General features: G+C 41.4%; 1 protein-coding gene across 1 annotated transcript in view; it reads right to left on the bottom strand.

Moving 5' to 3' along the window:
• MUC6 (mucin 6, oligomeric mucus/gel-forming) overlaps window positions 1-9880 on the bottom strand; it is a 62123-nt gene extending 52243 nt beyond the window's left edge. The window contains exons 1-8 of the mRNA XM_083755304.1: window positions 9733-9880; window positions 8706-8741; window positions 4792-4830; window positions 3855-3884; window positions 3543-3596; window positions 2889-3129; window positions 1873-1999; window positions 445-532 (exon numbers count right to left, since the gene is read on the bottom strand). Coding sequence (XP_083611430.1) covers window positions 445-532; window positions 1873-1999; window positions 2889-3129; window positions 3543-3596; window positions 3855-3884; window positions 4792-4830; window positions 8706-8741; window positions 9733-9781 — 664 coding nt within the window. The 5' untranslated portion in view covers window positions 9782-9880. The remainder of the gene's footprint in view (window positions 1-444; window positions 533-1872; window positions 2000-2888; window positions 3130-3542; window positions 3597-3854; window positions 3885-4791; window positions 4831-8705; window positions 8742-9732) is intronic.
• Window positions 9881-14364: the final 4484 nt, after the last annotated feature.

The raw sequence follows: 14364 nt of genomic DNA, 5'->3' as shown, positions 1-14364 counted from the left end.
TTCCCTTCATAGAAGGGCTGTTGACCCAGTGAACATCTTTGCAGAAGGCAATGTTTGCCAATTTCCCCATTCCACTACAGCCCCTATACTCTATAGAAGTTTGGAGGACCCTCCAAACAGCACAGAGAATGGCACAGGGGGAAGGGCTTGGCAAAAGATTGCCTCCTCACCTCTCCTGTTAATGGAAACCTCCACTAGATTGAAAACTCTATTGGATATAACTAATGCTTTTACCTTTTCTTATTATAATACCACAGAAAAGTGATGGGAAATAAAAAAACATGGGACCTTACTGCCATGTGTGAACAAGTAGTCCTCATATTATCTTCTTTATTTTATCAACTATACTAGAAGTTTAGGCAATTAGATGACAATGTTTGGCTTAATAAGTTGTCATGAAATCCAAACCTTTTTGTCATTTATTTCTGCACCGGAAAAACTCACCTTCACTCATAAACTCATTTAATTCTTTCCCATCAAAGTTCCCACACAGTCCACATGTTCTTGTCATGTATTTTTCCTCAATCAAAACCTAAAAGAGAAAACTGAATTAATTAGAAAAATAGCTGTGCATTATATCTTGGTGAAATACAAAGCCCTGAGTGACTCAGGTCTCAAGTACTTAGAGGAGAGCCGCTCTCTGCCAGCCCATACATTAAGATCTGCTGAGAAGGCCCTCCTTGTGATCCTGTTACCCAAAGTAGCACATGTTGCTGTGATGTGGGGAAAAGTATTGTGTGCCTACTTGAGACTTAGTGTGCCTACTCGAGACTTGCGCATAAGCACAGAGGACACACATAGGTTGGCATACATAGACACACATCACCCCCTCCTAAGTTGATATGTGCAGATCAGAAGAGGAAGAAGGTTTACAACCCCCTTTCCCTATATGAGATTATCAGTCTGATGACTGGGGTGAGGGTGCCCATCCCGACATTGAGTCTACTTATTTCTTACGTCTTTCTGAGCACAGATTGATAAAATGCAGCGGTGTGCCATTTTTGCCAGGAGAATGCACACCTGAGTCAACACCAACCACAATTAGCGCAGCAGCAAGCTCAACGAAATGTCTGAGAACCGCTTCGTGGGCTGCTGTCCAGGTCAGATTGACCCATGTTGCATTATTAATCGTGCGACTACCCGCTATTAGATGAGGTTTTGTTTGTTTTTTGCTTTGCTTTTTTGAAAAGGAGTCTTGTTGTGACACCTTGAAGGCCAAGAGATTTATGCCAACAATTAATCTGCTAGTTTTTAAGGTGCCACAGCAAGACTCCTTTTTGTTCTTGCTGTTAACAGGTTAACAGGCCTCCCTCGCTGGAATTTGTCATTCTGAAGAATGTAAGTGTTCTCCCCCAATCATATTTTCTATGGGTGAAAACAGATGACCGTTTAACCATGTGGCTACTGCTTCAGTGTGTTCTACCTGTCAGCCCTAATCAGGTACGGAGTTTGTCATCCCTAGGCTGTAGCCACCCAGGCAGCCCAATGTAATGCAATGCCTGCTTATATCCTTTACTTGCAGGGAGGATGAGAAGAGCCAGCTCATGCCATGTCGAGAACCCCATGAAGCCGCTGATGCCCTTTGTGACCGCCAGGGCAGGAGGCAGGGAGCATAAAGAGTAGGTAGCCAATGCCAGGCACAGCAAGCTAATTCTAGTTTTGCCCCCCGCCCTCTCCCTGCTGAGATCCCCAAGGGCAACACTTAGACTAAGGACAATGCAACTTATACCCAAGGACACACTCTGGACTGGTTGTAAGAAGGCAGGTGGGGGCTGGCTTCTTCATTACAACCATGCAACAATAATGTAAAACCTGTGCGATTTTTATCATTCCAAAAATATGCTCAGAAGGTGAAAGCAAGTCTTTACCCACCATGAGATAATCATCATTATTCCAGAAAACGGCAAGCTCTATCTCCATCAGCTTGGCCACTAGGCGGATGGTGCGTCCAAAAGGTGTAATCTGAATTCCATTTCTGGTGTACGGCAGCCTGATAATACTATTGGAGTAGTACGGGGAAGAGGAAAGAAGAAACACATAGACTTAGAAACATAGTAATTCCAAGGAATTTCTAGGCTTTGTGTTCTAAGTCAAAAGCTGTCTTTTTCATCCAAACTTTTTTTAATCATCCATAAATTAGAGATGCTTAGCAATGTCTATTTTTCACCATACACTTCCATTAAAATTAATAATTAAAAGTTTCCTTGTCACTTTTAACATTAAATTTAAAACTATATTTGTTAAAGATCAGACTGAGTCTGGAAAAGACCACTTTTCCCAATTAAGAACGCAAGGCGGGTGAAATAGTACCAGCAAAAATAAGCATTTAACTCATTCATGCCTAGTGGGATGCCTTTTATTATTAATATTCATGGGACTGTTTGGGAATTTAAAAAAATGCAGGCAAAAGAGCTCTAAAATCTACTAGAAACCAATTTCAGTTAGGAGAGGCCTCAGCCTTGGATCACACAATCTGAGGAAACTTCTGAGCATGTGTAAAATGCCATTCCTACTATGACAGAATCTTGGGAGTTTGGCAAAGTCCAGCTTTCACTTTTGACAAGCTGAAGAATTGGAAAGAAATGCTTCATTTCTGCCATCATGTTTTCATAAAGTGCAAAATATGTTGCTGTTGTTTGGTTAAACCCTAGGTTTTGGGGCAAACTCCTTTTGCATGGCAAGTTTTATGTTTGTCTCCAAACAATTTCCATTAACACTATAAAAATGAAAACCATGCCAATCACAAAGAATATTATGTCAAAAACTGTATTAACAACACCTTCAGATAGGAAAAGAAAAAGGCCAGCTTGAAACCTGAACCTATAGTTGTTGATTTAAAAAAAGAGCAAAGCTCTCACCACATGAGCATTTTACTATCACGTGCTTACCCAACATCCTTAACTGATATGATGCCATTTTCAATTATGATAACATTGGGTCCCAACTCGATGATGATTCTGGTAATTTTTTTGTTTGGCCCACGACGGAACTGGATGTTGAAATCCGGGTTGACGTCATTGCATACGGTGGCAAAGATGTAATTGCAAGTCCCAGAAAAGTCATACAAGTAGTTGTCAAAAGTTGAGAAATGCCCAGTGCCCCAGGTGGAGCATGAGCCCTTATCCACAGCTTAAAAAAAGGAAGCAAAACTATAGTGAGGTTCTGTTGGGCTCTGATAATGCTGTTGGCCATTCTGAATGGCACTGTGCATATACTTTAGTAGTATTTTAAGCAGTTGAATGGATTCATCTTTTAAATCTGTCCTGCTGGCTCATGATACATAAGCAGGGGCATGTACCGTGTTGTCTACCAACAATTATTTTTTCTAAGAGTTTCCATTCATACCAGATGCCCCTATTAAGTCCCCATCACATGTGCTTTTTAAAGAATCCAGCTTTCCTTGATGCAGAATTTGGACTGCTGAGTGCAGGACTGTAATAGTTTTTTAAAGTATAAAATTCACGCCGTGTTGCGTATATCTGCCTTTTGAAGTACTGTGAACCTTTTATCATGATTTCCCACTAAAACAAGGGGAGTAATACCTGTATGATGAAGACGGGCATGATCTAGACTTCTCAACTCTTCAGAATAGGTTTCTAGAAAATAGGAAAAGGTGCATATGTCAAGTCTACATAAGTTAGCATTTCTAGTTATCCTCCAATCAAATGCATTTTCATGATGAAAATATGACCCCATACTATCCTGTAGCTCATTTTAGTTTCTAAAATGTCCGCAGGAGTATCTCATTATTGGGAAAGTAAAGAAAAGGGAATTAAAAAATGATCATTCCCCCCCTCTCCACTACAGGGAAGCCTGTCTCTGTAGGTTCTACTTCTAGGAAAATAAATACTTACCAAGGTCAAGCCATTCAGCACTCCTTTGGCCTAAAGTGAAACAAAGGTATATTTGTTGTAGCAATGTTGGACATATATATACTGATTGTATTAAAATAACTTACGATTTACTGCTGAACCCTATAACAGAATTTCAATTTCCACTACTAGAAAACAGGGCATAATGATGATACACTTCCCCTCCCCAACGAAAGGTGAAAGGAAAAAAATGCTCTTAGATGTTATATTTCCAAAGGTAGAATTTATCTACACACACACACACACACTGCTTTGTTAATTGAGTTACTTTTTGTGGCTTCAAATATAACAGCAAAGTGAAAACATTTCCATCCTTTGCCTGGCACATTTTGACCCTGAAGAATAGTCCCATGGACTTGAAGCTCGAAACAAGCATTCTAAAGTATTGGGAATACTAAATACCATTCTTTTCCCAAGCATTACTTGACCTTGACCTTATTACTTGACCTTGACCTTATTCAGCACTGATCTTCTTCTCCTGAGAGAGACCTTTTGAGAAACCTACTACCACAGTGACACGTCCTGATGCCCTCCAGATATTGTTGGACTACAAGTTCCATCTTCTCTGACCACTGGGAGGGAGTTGATGGGAGTTGTAGTCCAACAACATCTAAATGGCACTTGGCTGGGGAAGGCAGGCCTTGAGTCTCATTGTAGGAGGAATCTCATTACAGTGACTGCTCTCCTGCGGTTCCATCCCATTCTGCTGCAGTGATGTTAAAAAATGAAAGACGTAGACCAGAAAGTGCTGACAACATGTTTTCTTTCCCCACTGGTCTTGCAAACTACTCCTGCATCATTTTTCCCATTCCAGTATCACCAGGAACACATGGAATGGGGCTCGGCCAGAATAGCAGCCCCGCCACTGCTGTCGTATAAGAAAGAGTCCACAATGGATGTTAAATGTGCAAATTATTACCTCCTCCTAATGCCACTTCCTGTCTTTGAAAGGAGGCACCTATGAAATAAAAATGGAAATTAAATAGAGAATACATATACAATTAATTGAAACGAAAAGCTTTTCACAAGTATTCTTGGGATTATGCATCTTGGTTTTAAACTCATGAATGAAATAATTATTTAGGTTAAAAACAACAACAGTTGACCAAGTGGATATTGTCTGCATTAAAGCTTATCGAGTTTGTTGTTGTTTAGTTGTTTAGTCGTGTCCGACTCTTCGTGACCCCATGGACCAGAGCACACCAGGCACTCCTGTCTTCCACTGCCTCCCGCAGTTTGGTCAAACTCATGTTGGTAGCTTTGAAAACACTGTCCAACCATCTCGTCCGCTGTTGTCCCCTTCTCCTTGCACAACATCTTTCCCAACATCAGGGTCTTTTCCAGGGAGTCTTCTCTTCTTCAAAGTATTGGAGCCTCAGCTTCAGGATCTGTCCTTCCAGTGAGCACTGATTTCCTTCAGAATGGATAGGTTTGATCTTACTGCAGTCCATGGAACTCTCAAGAGTCTCCTCCAGCACCATAATTCAAAAGCATCAATTCTTCGGTGATCAGCCTTCTTTATGGTCCAGCTCTCACTTCCATACATCACTACTGGGAAAACCATAGCTTTAACTATACGGACCTTTGTTGGCAAGGTGATGTCTCTGCTTTTTAGGTTCAGTTATACAGTGCTAATCTTTTGCAAGCACATTTACTCCATCAAGGGCCCATCATTCAGAGAACCCTTACTCTGCCAATACAATGGATATGAAGGATAAGCAGCAGTAGCTTTTTACTTTTTAAGTAGTAGTAATAGGGCTGGTTTTTTTAATATAAAAAATAAGATAGTAGTAGCAATTTTATCAGGAGAGAGAAAATGATCACTAGTGTCTTGTGAGTGCAATGGTAGGGTTTCCTTATTTGTTATGGAGCTGTCTCAATTTAATAGTCACATTAAATGGACAGACAGTTTCCCCTTCATAATATTACAGTGGCAAAAGAAGCTGCATGCATCTGGCAAAGTTTTCCATTTTATGCCACATCTTTCATTGAATCAGGAATGTTTAGCCAGGAGAAGAGGCAATTAAGAGGTGATATGATAGCCATTGTCAAATATCTGAAGAGCCATCAAAGATATGAAGGAGCAAATTTGTTTTCTGTTGCTCCAGGGGACCAGAGGGCAAGACCTGAACCAACATGTTCCAATTGCAGCAAAAGGGCTTTTGACTAAATTTCAGTAAGAACTTTCTGACAATATGAGCTGTTCAACAGCCGATTGTTTTGGAAGATGTTAGGCTCCTCTTTATCAGAGGTTTTGAAGCAGAAGCTGGATAGTCTTCTATTAATTATGTTGGAACTGAGGAGTTTCTGCATCGGAAGGGGTTGATTTAGATGACCTTTGAAATATCTTCCAACTGAGAACTTGGCTCTGTATTTGACCTGACAATCCTGATATTTTAGAAGAGCTGAACTGAATTCGCTTCTTTCCTTCTACATTTGCCCACAATAAGTGGTTTTGTCAATGATATATGAGTCAGCCAAGTGTGGAATGATATATTTTGGTATTTGCTGCATATAAGTAGTGGAAGGGGCGGGGGAAAGAAAGTATCAAAAATTTTCTGATGGCTAAACGGGAAGGAAAATAATACCTACTTTGCATTTTATTCCAGGAACTTTTACCCATGGAAGATGCCTGACAACAGATGGAATTGTGCCAAAGGTAGTTTCTGACATTACTATGCTCTTCCCATTATGATGCGAATTGACACCATTGTGGAAATGGATTGTTTCAAGATGCTACTGTAACTTCAGAAACAAAATCTTTACAGCTCTGGCCCAGCATCAGAGGCCAGCATGATCAGGCCCATGCTGACACCCCTGGGGCACAGAGGGAGTCCTGCTCACACCACCATTGAGGGCTCCATCCAGCATTGCCATCAGGGTTCCCACCATCGGCTTCTCCTGCTCTGCTGCTGCTTTTTGCTGCTGCTGCCAGTCACTGACTCCCTGGACATATTTACTTGGCTTGACTCCCACCCATCTATTGCTGCCGCCAGGAAAGATAAACATGTCCAGGGGCAGCACGTGAACAACAGGCAGCAGCAGCAGCAGCAAGCAACAGGGCATGGTCCCAGATGACGCAATTACTGTTGCTCTCCCTCTGGACATGTTTACTTGGCAGGCAGTGACATTTTTTTGCAGAGGAAGTGAGCCAAACACTTATCCACTATGCATGGGCACCATCTTAGAGTGCCCCAAATGCAAAGCCCAGTATTGACACTGTACATTGCATTTTAGGCAATCTAAAATTATAGCTGTCCACAGCAGGTCTGAAGAGTATTGGCTTATTTCCTATTCAGAAACTTTGGGTTGTATTCAACTAACTTAACATAATGTATGTCCAAGTATGGACCAAAGTTAATCCTGTGAGAACAGTAGATTAATGAAGCCCTCTTTCTTCTTAGTATCATTTCTTGTGTAATTTAAGTTGCACCTTGATTTCAAAGACAGGCTGAATGCAAGGGCTGTTTTTCATATATGCTTATATGTTCACTCCTGTAGATAGGCTAGAATCATAGAACCTTAGAGTTGGAAGAGACCATGGTTTAGTCCAATACCATTACACTATGATTTGTATCCATTGTAGTGCTAAGTAACTGTCCTATTAGCACAAAGATTTACATTTGCACTCCAGGACTCATCTACTCTTCTCCTTCACACACCCATTTACTGTGTTTTGCCCCTCCCCCATACTCTGGACACTGCTATTTTTCTAGAAAAAGAGGTGCCGGAACTCACCATGAACACCTACCATGTTATCTTGTAATGGCAATGGCACCCACCTAAGAGGTGCTGGAAGTGCCTCTGGAGCAGATTTGGGGTGAGTACATGGCATGCTCACAGGGCAGGAAAGTCCCATTGTGCAAGCATAAGTCCTTGCACTGACAGAATGCTTACTTAATGCTGCATTGGATACAAGGCAATGTAAGCCTTCAGCTCCAAATCACAGGACCAGACCACAGCCGCAGTTCCACATAGAACAGTATTCACTATTGCCCATGCAATCCAAATAGCAAAAAAAGAACAACGCTTAACACTAGGTACAATATTTGTTCCTCTCAGAATTTTTCATATGTAATTATTTGCAGATGTATAACTTTCTGTGTGTCCTGTGTAGGACCTGGACCAATTTACAAGAAAGAAGATTCAGACTAAACATTAGGAAGACCTTGCAGATGGTAAGAGCTGTCCAATGGTGGAATGGACTACCTTGGAAGGTGGTGGACTTTCCTTCATTGGAGGTTTTAAAACAGGTTGGAAGGACATCTTTGGGCCAAAATACACATGACCCTAAGCATATCATTTGAAGACCCTTATATTGGATGTGCTGATTGCCTTAAGCAGCAATCCTATGCACATTTTCCTGGCAGTTAGTCTCACTGAACTCAATGGGACTGACTTCTGAGTACACTTTTAGAGGTCTGTACTGCTAAGGAGATTTATAAATTGATCTGTGAAGTTTAAGTGAACTTTTTAATTGTTCTTTCTGGGGGTTGTTCTACAAATCCATCTTTCAGGAATATGTTCTTCTATGTGGTTAGTGTCAAATGGGTCATTAGGTGCATTAGAAAATATAAAAGAAATAAATTTAGAACTGTTCAGAACACGTCTGTATTGTTTTTAGAAAGAAAGACTTAAAACTATGTGCTTGGAATGTTTTTGGCAGTACTGGGACCAGTTGTAACAGCAAATAATTACAGGTGAAAAAGAAAAAGAGCAAATAACAAGAAACCATAATCTAGAAGAGAACCAAAATGAGTTACAACAGAGTTTTAAATAAGAATCATATACATTTAGTAAGCAGGAAGAACAGTACATCTTTCACAGACTTACCTGATAACCTGTCTGAATGATCCATATGATTCTGATCTGAGTAATAAAGAAAAATAAATTTTATGAAACAAAAACTATGAAAGTAGAACAAAAACTATAAAACAGGTATTTTGAAACCACAATTGATAGCAAAGTGTTTATAGCCATCTTCATGGAGTATTACTGTATTAGCTATTAACCTGTGATAGGTAAATAGAACCACCTTCTTCAGAGGCAAAATACCTATCATTACCAGATTCTGAGGACAAATGGTGTCAACTTCATGCTCTATTTGTGAGCTTCTAGAATCTAGCTTGGAATGCTGAACTACATGGATCTTTGGATAGATGCGGAAAGACATATCTTACATCCCTAGAAGGATTCACAGAACAAATTTATTTTTCGAATCAAAAAGCGTTGAAGTATTTATCTTCTTTCATGGAAGCATTTTTCAAGTGAAATATACAAAAGAATGTATTGTTGTTGGGTATAATAGTTGGGCTCCATCCTAGAAGAGTTTCATGTACAAGTATGCAAGATTGCTGAAGGAATATGTAAGATCTCATGCTTCTGGGACCATTGGAGGTTGGTATTTATTGCAGTTTCCAGATATGAAAGTGTATTCCATTGAAGGTTCTATATGTCAAATAAAGAGGATGAACCATGGCATGAAAAGCAGGGAGTGTTCCACAAGTACCCAAGAGAAATGTCAAAGTGCAAAAGTCAAGAAGAGAACGATCAAATCATTCAGTTTTGCCTAAATATTTTGTGTTTCAAACCAGTCATTCCCACTTTATAAGCACACTGGGATCCTTCCTTCCTTCCTTCCTTCTTATTTGGTTAATTATATATGATGGGCATTCCAGACAAGAAGTGTCAAAGAAAAGAAGTGAGGTTAACTTATCTATAGCATCTTCTACCACTTTATTCCATCCTATCCCTATATATTATATGTCCTCTAATGTTTTGGCATCCTTTTCTCCCAAAATGACAAGATCGAAAGAAGTCCCATGTTATCTATGTATTCTAGATGTGATTTTAGACTTACCTGAACTATGCAGGAGGCTGCAGAGGAGAACCAGTAGTGCCCAAAGCATGATGTTGAGTGGAAAGTCCTTTCCCCCACCTTGGACTCTCCTCCTCCCCTATCTACTCACAATGGGCAGTGCTGCTGCTGCCACTCTAGCCTCACCTTGTCAAGCTTGGATGCTTTATATATAGCATTACAAGGCCCTCCCTTATTCCCATGCACATTCTGAGATGGCTACAGCTGGGTAAAGTGGAGTAACCGCCAAACAGGATCTTCACTTTATCAGGCGTAATGCACGCAAATGCTATCTGGAAATATAAAAGAAAAATACACCTCCTCTACTTGAGTATCATTTTTCCATAGCTAGTTCAACGGACTTGGCCTGCGACAATTTACACAAACACTTTTAACAGTATTTGCTGTAGAAGTGTGGTGTGGAGTCCAAAAGAAATGCTGATCGGTAGTGCAGGAAATCTGATAACCCTGATAAAGGCGGAATGTAGCACATGGAAGATGGAGCAAGCTTGTTTTCTGCTGCTCCAGAGGTTAGGACCCAAACTAATGGATTTAAATGACAAGAAAGGAGATTCTGACTAAACATTAAGAACAGTTAAGTTGTTAAACAGAAGTTTGATGGCCATCTCTCAGGGATTTTTTAGCTGTGGTTCCTGCATTTCTGGGGGTTGGACTTGGTGACCCTTTGAGTCCCTTCCAACTCTACAATTCTATGATACATAGACTATTGGCCAAAGAGGCAAGAGGACTGAAGTTGGGCAGTCTTGCTGTGCTAATATTATGAACAGGCAATGAAAGGAGACACTCTCTCTCTCTCTCTCTCTCTCTCTCTCTCTCTCTCTCTCTCTGTTTAAAATAGAAGGCAAGGCTGATGATTTGAGATCCTACTGATACAGATTCCTAATTTTCCTTTAAAATCTTTCTTTCCTCCAGTGTTTATCCCTTTCAAACATGGTGGGAATGAACATTTTTCAACCCTAAGCAATGATATTTGTTCCCTGGAGGAGGGCTGGACAAGCATAATTATAAAGAACAAGCTTCAGAATGTTGTGTCAAAAAATGCCATTTGAATGCAGTTCCACTGTACTAGGACACCATGAAGTTCTTCTGTCCAGGTCCCGTGGAAATGAATGGAAGGTGTGTTCTTGTATGACTCCTGTCCAGTTTCAGTGTGGGCTTCTGCCAGATAACTTTGTAGTGATTGTGCTCTCCAGAGGAAGAGGGAAAGAGCTGTAGCTCAGAGGTAGAAACTCTGTTTTGCATGCAGAAGGTCCCAAGTTCAACCTGTGGCATCTCCAGGAAGGCTGGGAGAGAACCCTGCCTGAAACTCTCGAGAACCGTTGAGTGTAGATAATACTGAGCTACTGGCCTGAGTTGGTAGAAGGCAGCTTCCTATGCTCCTATAAGGTTCTACAATTCTCCAGCCATCTCTTCAGATTAATAGGTAAAATATGGTGTGGTCTACCCATGCATTAAAATGCAGGGGAAAGTCATGAGAAAAAAGTATTGAGTTAGTAGAATGTACTGCAAACTGCAAGTGAAGGAACACATTTTTAATGCTCTCCTTTGGCAAAAAACAATACAAAGCAAACATACAAAAATGCACTCTCCCTACTTCTACCATTAGGCAGAAGGAGGCAATCACTTCAGGTGGCAGAGCCTGAGAGGAAACGTCCCTGAATATTTTGTCTGAGCCCTCCAGCCATTCCCCTTAGTTGTCTCATGCCTGTCCCAGGCTCCCTGATCTGTCCTACTGCCTCAGTTGTGGTGAAAGCTGCTATCTACTTACCTGGCTTGAAGCAAAATTTAACTGCTGGCCCAGTTAGCTTCTCTTTGTGGGATGGGAATGCCATCTTGTCCTTTGACTCAGGCAGCAAAATTCCTTGCACCTGCCCCAGCAGAGAGGGGGCTTGGCTAGAACCTGTTTCACTCCTGAGTTACTGTTTTTCACTAGCAGAGAAGGAATGTTTTTTATTTTGTTTTCTGAAAATAGGGTGTGTTTTAGTGATATATGGGAGGTCACAGAAGAACACAAAACTCTCAAGTGTCAATTCATGGTTTCCGTAGCTCAAAGCACATAGAGCCAAAATGCCTTCTTTTCCAAGACAATACAAGACGGCTACTGGCTCTGCAAACATACTCTGTCCACAGTTGCCAGCCTCCTCAGTTAACACACAAGAGGAAGACTGAGAGTTGTAGCCAATACAGTAGTACCTCAGGTTACAAATGCTTCAGGTTACAAACTCCACTAACCTGGAAGAGTTACCTCAAATTGAGAACTTTACCCCAGGATGAGAACAGAAATCATGTGCCAGTGGCGCAGTGACAGCAAGAGGCCCCATTAGTGAAAGCACGCCTCTAGTTAAGAACAGTTTCAGGTTAAGAACGGACCTCTGGAACAAATTAAGTTCATAACTAGAGGTACCACTGTATAGCACTAAGTATCTTGTTTCAGCAGCACAAGTGTTTCTCCTTGTGCAATGGTACATTCGCTTCCTGTCCCCCCCCCACCTGCACATTCCCTCAATCTGTTTTGGGGTTTCCCCTAACCCTCCACAGCAGAATTGGGTATGGTGTGGGGTACATGAAGAGAGGAGAGGGAGAGAAGCCCATTGAGCTACCAGTAATAATTGCATGTGTGCAACTAGTGTAGGAACAACACGGAAGGGAAAAGGTACTATTTGGTAACACCTTTTTCCAGAGTCCCTGGTTTGAATCCCCCAACATCTTAAAAGGTGCTGTAAAGCAAAACATCTTAGATACAGAGGATAGGACTGGACCAATCTTGCTTAAGCTCAAGTTCTCTGGCTGATTTGAGGATAATAAGATGCCTGAATGTAAGAGCATGTAACAATTTACACCAAGAGCTTAACATATTTCTTTCTCCTTTGGCTGTCTTAAGAACTCTGCACTGCATGGGAAACATTATTTTGAAATTAATTCCTAGGGACAATGGTTTCATGTTTCACTGTGTTGGCTCAATGCCTGCAATATCTCAGATTCCCTACGTGTTAGACCTCTGAGGCTGGAACTACATGTGTCAGCCACTCCTTGTGTTCCCCCACAGCCTAGGTGAAGAGATATTTGTAAATGCTGCAATCCACAGAGCAAAAGAGCAAGTTGACAGGGACAGAGAGCAGCAGGTATCAAAAGATTTTTTTTGGAGGGGGCGAGTTTCAGAAACATTTTTGTAAGCACTAGGAAGCATCCTCATAATCAGTTCCTGCATTTCATTCATTTCCCCAAAGATTATCTACCAACAAAGGACAGGTTTTATGTTTCTTATTTTAGACTGTGAACCCTCGGGTCAGCCAATTATCTGTTTTATGCTTGTAAAGCAATAAAGCACCAGGATTTCCTCAAATTCCTAACAGCTGAAATAGAAAAGTATTGCTTTTAAGACAGATCTGCACATTACAATGAACAAGGCAATTACAGAAAATGGAAAATAATGTATTGGATACCTCCTCTCCATCCTGTATCCTCTAAGACTTTTGTCAAGACCAAACTGTGTGAAGACATCAGGGTGTTGGGAACTTCCCTGCTCCCATCTCATGCCATTGGCTTCTGCTGACACAGAGATGGGGGCATGGATTACTATGGATTACTATGTCATTAGGATACAGTAGTCACAGCAGGGCACAGACACAGTATGGAGACCAGGGTTCAAATCCCCACTCAGCCATGAAGGTCACTGGACCAGTCACTGTCTCTCAACCTAACCTACCTCACAGGGTTGTTGTGAAGAAAAACAAGAAGGCAGAGAATTGTGTACACCACCTTGAGCCCCTTGAGGGAAAGGTGGGTTATATGTGTAGTAATCAATAGGACACAGATAAGTTGTTTGATGTATTGCAGAGGGGTAGGAGGGAGTAATTTTTTATTTTTGTGTTTCCCCCTTTCTTTTCATGTTATTACATACATACTCACGTATATAAACAATTTTTTTGCAGGGGAAAGAAGTGTAACCTTACACAGAAGTATATGTACAGTATATACATGATAAATATTCAAAGAAAATAATGTGAAATAGTTGCATACCCAGACGCAGCCCCCCTCCCCTAGGAGCCAGGCCTCACAGTGAAAGGAGAAGACATGACAACATATATTTGAGATTAAAATGACCACAACTTTATTGAATTCAGATGTACGTAAACTTTGGCATAGGCACTGGGCATGTATCCCTCTCAGCCCCCTGCTGGGGGGTCTGAGGCATGACAGGGTCAGTAAGGGGAAGATGAGACCAACACAAAATGCGTGTTTACACAGCTGGTCCCTCCCCAAATCGCTGAGGACAGCACTATGGCCCATCTGCCATGCCACCGGAAGCGCGTGAGTCACCACTTCATTCCTCTTTTAGGTGTTTGACTAAGGATTCCGCTGAAGGCCTAAGTCACCAAAGTTGTGACAATTGCTATGGGGAAGGCGAAACCTGCAAAGCAGGGACAATTCCTTCCCGGCTCTGAAGACAAAAACCACCGTACAACCACAGCAATGCCCGCGTGCCTGGAAAGAAAAGGTTAGTCTGCAAGAAAACAAGATTAGAGGTGGGCTGGGTGGGTGACGCTCTGGGGCTGACTATGCTGCCGAGAGCAGCGCCAGACCCTTTTTGTTCTCTTGGAGCAGACCGGAGCA

The sequence above is a fragment of the Podarcis gaigeae genome (assembly GCF_964106915.1).
Source record: "Podarcis gaigeae genome assembly, chromosome: 1".
NCBI classification, from domain to species: Eukaryota; Metazoa; Chordata; class Lepidosauria; order Squamata; family Lacertidae; genus Podarcis; species Podarcis gaigeae.
The sequence above is the reverse complement of the archived record's forward strand: the minus strand, read 5'-3'. Positions and strand labels throughout refer to the sequence as shown.